The sequence below is a fragment of the Gymnoscopelus microlampas genome (genome assembly GCF_963454915.1).
Source record: "Gymnoscopelus microlampas genome assembly, chromosome: 6".
Lineage (NCBI taxonomy): Eukaryota > Metazoa > Chordata > Actinopteri > Myctophiformes > Myctophidae > Gymnoscopelus > Gymnoscopelus microlampas.
In genome coordinates, this window is record NC_139943.1 from 27,322,092 (window position 1) to 27,330,363 (window position 8,272).

General features: G+C 40.7%; 1 protein-coding gene across 1 annotated transcript; it reads left to right on the plus strand.

Moving 5' to 3' along the window:
- Positions 1-563: 563 nt before the first annotated feature.
- On the plus strand, positions 564-6,388 carry LOC311048097 (uncharacterized protein). Its single transcript, XM_084061133.1, has 6 exons — positions 564-723; positions 2,540-2,647; positions 3,561-3,700; positions 4,003-4,099; positions 4,629-4,753; positions 4,899-6,388. The coding sequence occupies exons 1-6, from the start codon at positions 639-641 to the stop codon at positions 5,073-5,075; spliced, it is 732 nt and encodes a 243-aa protein (XP_083917259.1). The 5' UTR covers positions 564-638; the 3' UTR covers positions 5,076-6,388.
- Positions 6,389-8,272: the final 1,884 nt, after the last annotated feature.

Below are 8,272 nucleotides of genomic sequence, written 5' to 3' on the forward strand. Positions count from 1 at the left end.
TTACCAGGCTAGATACTTGTGGGTTGCAGTGGTGTAAAGTAAGTAACTAAGTACATTTACTCAAGTACTGTACTTAAGTACACTTTTGAGGATTTTTTTTTTTACCTTGCTGGAGTATTTCCAAATTTCTGAACTTTTACTTCTACTCCACAACATCTCAGAGCCAAATATTGTACTTTAACTCCACTACAATTATTTGAAAACTTTAGTTACTATTACTTTTGATTTATAGTCTTTATTACAAGACATACATAACCACTTCAGCCATATTCGGCCATTTCAATTATTAATAGAAAAATAATTAATTAAGTACATTATGATGCCAATACTTTTGTACATTGCAATACTGATACTTAAGTAAAAAAGAAAAAAGTACTTTTTCCACCACTGCACATTCCCAAAGATGATGGGGCCAGAATGATGGCCAGAATGGGATTGCCGACCTTGATACTTGTGGGTTGTTCCAGTGTTCACAGAGATGGGCGGGGTTTGTATGACAGTGAGTAAAAGGGCGTCACTGTCTGTGGCCCCAGGAATGAGTTTAAAGCTCCCGGCGGGTCGAACAAGATGCTTTCTAAACATTAACAGCAGCAGCATCATTACTCTCTTTTACAGCTTTGTGGAACTATAGATCAATCATGTCCAACTCGGATAGAGTTGTGTTGGCTCTGGGAGGAGCAGGTACAGTGGGCTCTGGGATTGTGAAAGGATTGCTTGATAAAGGTAAGATATATAGCCTACAGTAGGATATACCAGTGGTTTTCAACCTTTTTCATATCAAGGTCCATTATTTATTCGGCATTTGAGCCGCGGACCACCATTTGATGAGATTTAGACTCTCAGACCCAAGACTTATAGAATATTTCGTTAAACTTGGATACGATTGTGTCCACAATGCCATGCTGTGTTGATGTTGGTAACAGATGAGAGATAACAGGCAAATGTTGATCAAAATAAAAATGATTTAATTAAGTAATGCAGATGTTTGGTTTGGAACCATTTGGTTTCATTTTACACTCTCAAGAGTTAAAGATCTATATAAAGGGTCCATTTGGTTACCAACTTTCTATCATTTAGCTGGGGACCACCTGGAATCACTTCAAGGACTACTGGTGGTCCCAGGACCACTGGTTGAGAACCACTGGTCTATACCACTTGGACTCATCTTGACACCTGCTTGGCACAGAGCATCTTCTAATGTCATATGTTTTTGGGTCAAAAGAGACTATTATTTTTGTCTTTATTTTGGCAATTGTTATTTTAATTTATTTTGTACATCAGGAGACTGGCCAGACAAATTATTCTTTTTTGTTTTTGTTTTAAAGGAGGAGTTCACCCAAAAAAGTCTTTATTTTTATCAATTGCACACCCCATGAAGCCTTGAATGGATTTATTTTAGTTTTTGTCGCATTCCTAAGCCAATAATTTGATGCCCGGGTGTATTTCCGGTAGGAGACACAAATAATCTACTTTGTGTCTCCTACCGGATACATTAGCCGGTAGGAGACAGGAATCAAATTATTAGCTTAGGAATGCGACAAAAACACAAATAAATCCATGGATTCAAGGCTCCATGGGGTGTGCAATTAATAGAAAATAAGTCATTTTTTGGGTGAACTACTCCTTTAAACAATAGACTTAAGGTTTTCCATTATATATTAACATTTTAAAAGCTTACTAAAAAATTAACTCCAAAATTAGCTGCCATTATTGGAAAACAAGTGATTATTCTCTGGATAAATATCTGGACTGAAATCAGCACTCACTGTAAAACGTAGTTTCAATAATTAGTTTCTAGCCTGGCACTGCCAGTCTGCTTTCCAGGCTAATTGGTTTCCTATGTATATGCTCTTTTTTATTTGTTTTGATGAATCACCTGTAGGTCTATATTTATTTTCAGAATTTTCGTTATTTTAGCTACTGTATATTACATTTTTGAATAAAACTTTTTTTTTTTGTACTACTGTACCATGTTAAAATACATCCTTTGTGCTCAAGCTTGCTCAGCCTAGTTCTGTAAATGATTGCATTGACCTGAGATCTTGGATTAATGTACCCTTTTCCCTTTGGCTTGAATGAATAAGAAATGTTGAACTGTACACAGATATATTTCAACTTAGTACAAAGTTACCATCTGCTGTTCAATCATGTTTATCCAACCAATGACCTTGATAAACAGATTAAAACAATGTAGGCCTATTAATGTTCATGTGAGTGGGATTACTCCTTTCTGTGTTAATGGCTGTGATTTTATCTGTCTACACGACAGATTAATACATAATCTGCATTGGTATGCATCCATACAGGATGATGAGATGTGTGCCCCTCATATACATTGGGTATATACTGGTTAATTGGTGTGTGTGTGTGTGTGTGTGTGTGTGTGTGTGTGTGTGTGTGTGTGTGTGTGTGTGTGTGTGTGTGTGTGTGTGTGTGTGTGTGTGTGTGTGTGTGTGTGTGTGTGTGTGTGCGTGCGTGCGTGCGTGCGTGCGTGCGTGCGTGCGTGCGTGCGTGGGTGCGTGTTTGTATGTGTGTGAAGGTTTCAAGGTGGCGGTGATCTCCAGGGACAATAGCCGGTTGGAGAAACTCCGTTCTTTCGTCTCTCCCAGTACAACGGAAAACCTGACCACCATCGTTGGGAATGTTGGTAAGAGAAAACAGCCATATACCTCTGACCAACTGTTTGTCTGTCCATCTATCATTCTTCATTCATCCATCCAACCAACTGCACACATACAGTACAAACAAAGTAAAATACTCAGTGATGAAAAATAAACTAAAATGGACTGGTATTTCAGAGTTCAATTATCGCAGGATTTTACTATGTACATTCATTGATTTCTACATACCACTGTTTCATTAACTCATCCAGCATCTCTCCTTTCCTGTACATACTAGTACTACATCTACTCATCCATCCCTCCTTCCTTCATGATTATGCTTTGTACCTAACACTGTTCATTCAATAATGAAGACAGAATGTAGCTGATGACGTTGATGCTGAAGTCATAGATGGAACAGGGAATATCTTTGGCTCAGACAGGACTCCTCAACATTGAACACTCCACCTGCACAACAGAGTTACAGGAATGAGAATATAAATATGGGCTAGAGAGGGTGTTTGGAGTGCTGTTAGCCACTTAAACCCCAGCATCCGTATTGTGGGGAAAGCTTTCGCTGAAAATAGCAGATCGACAAGCTCACAACGTGATGCGTTGGGTCGCATTGTGAGCGACACAATAACAGAAAACAGAAAAGACACTAGTATTGAGCCTTTAGGGACTCCGGTTACACAAGACACAGTGAATGAGGGAAAGCGATAACCAGGGCTTATGTGTTTGACTTAGAGCCACTGTGCTTGAGGAACTGGAAGAGCAGTCATATTATCTTTTTGATGAACGGGTGAAGTGGCATGAGGATGAGCCATGTAACGTGTACATTTTAAATGAGCTTTGAGAGGCAGATCAGGTTTTCATTCTGAAACATTAAAGACCGGAGATAAACACTGTGTCATAATCCAGGAAAACAACCCCTCTCTCTCTTGCTTGACATGTGTTTAGGTTCAGAGGAGGAAGCAGAGAAGGCCAAGCAAGCTCTGCTGAACTCAGTTGGGAAGGTGACGGATATCGTGTCATCTCTGGGCTTCAGCTGGTGGCAAGGAGGACCGCCACACACCCAGACCCTCAAAGATTTACACTGGGTGAGAGCACATGCACGTACGCACGCACACTACTTATGCCTCTCTTCCTGCCTCTTCTCTTCAATGACAAATGGAAATAAGTTGTCAACCTTTATATTATTTTGTATGGATGTCTACTATCATTGCAGTGGTATTCAGCTGTGTATATGCATACTTTAGCACTGACCGTTACAGGTCAATTTATATACTTACATTAATACTCATGATTATTACAGCATAGTATGCTATTACACGTACTCTTCTTTGTACACTTCTTTCATTTCCATGAGTATGTCTTTTTCAATCTGCTTACATTTCTCCAGGTCATTGAGACTCTGCTCTTCAGTACATTTGTGTCATGGAAAGCCTTTTTCCCCTTGGTTAGGGATGACTCCAACTGTACCTACACTTTCATCACAGGTGAGTGTGTCTGTCACGTTAGAATCAGAGGTATTGGTAAAACCTTTTACGACGTGGCGAGCCGCCTAGAAGAGGGACTAGGGTCTGTCTGCCTGTGTGTGTGTCCAGGGCTAATCTTGCAAACCACCAGGACTGATCAGTGGCAAATCTCTTGCACACGCTGCCAGAAGGCCAAGGAAGTAAACCGATAAAAATTGTCAAATATGTTTTATACTTTTTGAACTTACATTTTATACTGGAAGCTATGGTCTCCAGCTAAATGACTCATAGTCACAGTATAGTCTGTAAATCTGGGTGCACAAATGGACCAGATCATTTAGTCCATTTAGTACACTTCTCAGAGTTAAATTAACACTAAGGAATTTACAGTGTAGAGTGGGGGATGCAAATAATCAAATGGTGGTCTGTGGCCTAATTTATATCAAACTGGGGGTCCCTGAAATTAAAAAGGGTGAGAATCACTGTGCTGGCATACAGTTTGATCGCATGATGATGATGATGTATCGTATGATCACTCTCTGTGATACAGGTGGCGCCGGTGAGAAGTTGCTGATGCCAGGCACAGGCTTCCTGACTGTTGGAGCAGCCAGCACTCTGGCTTTCTGCCAGGTACTACGAGAGGAATACCCAGATGTACCCTGCAAACTCAACCAGGTGAGGCTTTGAGTGGGCTCAAAGTAATTGAGTACATCATCTCTGTATGTATTCCACTCTGTTCTCAAATGCAACAAATGTCAAACACGTCTCAAATTCACACTTCTAATGAGACCTCCCTTCCTCCATTGGTTGGTCCTGGCAGGTGAAAATTGACGCAGGCGTCGCCCCGCCAGAGCGCATGTCCCCTGGCTTCCTGAACCACCTGGACCTGGGTGAGGCGGTTGCTGCGCTGGTGGAGAGACGGAACACCTCGCACACCGTCTTCAAAATCAACTGCCCTGCAGACTTAAAAACTGTCATTCTAGAGGGGAACCCTTAAACTGGGAACCTTCGACAATCCTACTTTTAGTCGCCATGGGGGATAACTGCGGGGACAATTGTTGCTCCCTTTCTCCTGAGACAGAACCGCAGTGTGTTTAGTTAATTTGCTTGTGTACACAGTAACATCCAGTGTTCAATTAATGCTCCAGATTTTGTGTAGCCACAATCATGAACCCTGTCCATTGCTTGCATTTCTACATTTAGCTACTTACAATTCTACTGTCGTTTGATCTGCTGTCTGTTTAAGAATTATTACTGTTTGCATGTGTGTTTCTGTTACTTCTGCATAAAGAGATAAATCAAAGATAATTAACTATTCATCTCCTCATCTTTGCTAACTCCTCTTACCATTACAATGTTGGCTTAACAGCTATCAAGTGCACGACAATCACAGATATCATATTGGATCGTTGATTGTTAACAATGTGTAAGTATTTTGTGACTAGGGCTATTTGAGGTACATATTGGATAGACAGAACGGGACAACACTGCAGAACGGAGAGGGAACTTTGAGGGTGAAATGGTGTGAGGGAGTAAAGCTAAAGAACCTCAGATCAAGAAGGGTGTGCATGTGCTGTGCATGCATGCATATAGCCTACAGTATGTGCGTGCATGCGCATTGCGCATGCATATATACTATATGCAATGCATGGTGTCCTTGTGTGCATAATACATGTACATGGAATGTGCATCTATGTGAGTACAGTATGCATGAATGTGTATGCATACATGTGTCGTGTGCATATGTGTATGTATGTACATACAATCATAAACAAGAACCATTACAAAAATTGTTCACAAAAAGTAAAAACGCTTTTTCTAACTTTTAATCTGGCTTTTAGCACCACCTATTTGCTATCAGTTAGCAGAACTATGACACAATGACAGGTTGAATACATAGTAACGGTAGTAGCACCCATTCACCCTCTTTGTAGAACTCCAATCTATTTTGGCTGCACTGCTGAGTGTTATACTGTAAAATGCTATGTGTTCATTTAAACTAAGCGTTCAATTAATACTGGGAATGGGAGGTGGGTGGGTGTGGGTTTTCTTTTGTGGGGGGGGGGTCTTAGCGTGACTCTCTGTCTTGTTCACAGGGACCAACATGGACCCCCTGTAGGGCCCATTCTTTATCTGATACCCAGTATGTGGGACAGCATATCCTGAACCGGAGTTAGGACAGAGTGGAATTACATGGGAAAGGGGGGCATCAGAGGGGACATTGTTGTCTGTTTACTGTCCTGTCCATGCCTACATGCTTCTGTAACAACAATGTCAATTTGCCATGCCAATAAAAATGCTTGTACTGAGGTTTCAGGCTACACTTGCTTGGATAACTAGTATGTCTGTGTGTGTGTGTGTGTGTGTGTGTGTGTGTGTGTGTGGAGTGGGGTTGTCGGAGGCCGCCGATTAGAGTTTTTGTGTTGACGTTGTCGGCTGACAGCTCATTTAGGCCATATTATAATGAACAGCAGGGGAGATAATACACAGAACCCCACTTCCTTTCTTTCCTTCTCTCTGTCCCCCACTCTCTTTTCCTGTTTTCCCCTCTATTTCTTCCTTTGATTTTGACTGCATATCTCATTCTAATAGGAAAAGAAAACTGCCTTTTGTTTGAGAGCAAATGAGGGGCCTATGAACAACCTCCAGCCAGACTCATCAACGTAGAATAAATGGGCTTGTAAATGTTGAATGAATGCAGTCAGGGAAGAGGAACGGACAGAAAAAGTGTACTCACATGTAGTGGAGAAATATAAAAATATAAAATATATATTTTTTAAAGTAACCAACTGAGACTCATCTCAACCTCTTAATATAAAATGTGCTAATCTGGTTTTGTGGGGTACACACCAGGAAAAAGGCCAACCCACAGTTTAAGAATCCAGTGTTTGGAGAGAATTTAAGACCAAAATCCTTTGAGGGTTAGATAAAAAACAACCAATATATAAAATGCTATTCTAAGTGATCACATTCATACTGTGGTAAACCATTTCTATTCAGTTGGGATTGGATTTGTTCAGAATGTTATGTCCCCACACTGTCTGCCATATACTCATATACAGTACCATGGCGGTCCCTGTGACCATATCTCAAATCAAATAGCAATCTCCTGAAATCAGCAATAATCAAAAGACAGAATATCTTGGAGAAGACTGGAGTCACATCTCTCCAATTGTGTTCCAGTCACTTGTGCCCTTGTAGAATATATTCCCAGGTGCATTGTGGCTGTTCTGGTTTCGACTTTCAAATACAGTACAGGATAACTATTCACAGTAAAATCCAGTGTTAATTTAACTCTGAGTGTAAAAACATTACTTTCTGATTTAAATGAACAGGATTTTGTGGTGTAAAAGGCATATCGTAAACATGATATAATCTAATGGTTCAACGCCCCTGTGAGATGGATGCACAGGGAAGCACATTCATCATTGATAAAAGACTAAATCCATGGCAACAAGGAGCCAAGCACAGTTAAGCGGTGGGTGTCAACTGGGATCTCTGTTTCTGATTAAGAGAGCAGGGTGGCTTATGCCTCAAAAATGGAAATGAGTGAAATGGATTAAAATATTGAAACAGATGGGAAAAACAAATACTGGCTCTTGGCAGCATTGCACTCCACATTTCGTGAGACTGCAGACTGAGAGACGTCACTAAAGCTGAAGTTTTCATTTTCTAAAAACAAGTCTCACGTTGACAGGCCAGTGGCCACCACAAGGCAGAATAGATTTTAACTGATAGTTAGTGGATCCACTTTTTGTGTGGGAAGGCGTGCATAGGTGTTATGTATAAAATCGAATATACACTATACAGTATACTTCAACTGAAAAACATGATCAATCAGCTACTTTTGGCAAGCGTCAAACAAATCATAAAATTGGTGTCCCTACTTTCTAGGAAAACATTTCCCCCCCAAAAAAGGATCTACCTTGTAGATCGGCTATTTGTTGTACAACAAAGTATATAGGGCTTAAGTGGTTAAACTTAGGTGCAAGTGTTCAACAGTGTTATGTCTGTGTGTGGGACAACATGCATGCTTGTGTCCGTGTGGTCCCTCATGAGATCCTCTCCTGGGACTTGTAAGTCACTACCAGTCATAGCATAATGGTGACAGGGGGGAGAGAGGGATGGAATCAGACCAATATCTATTTAATAACAGCTGGCTGAACGTGTGGTGGTTTGGAAACCACTATAGGC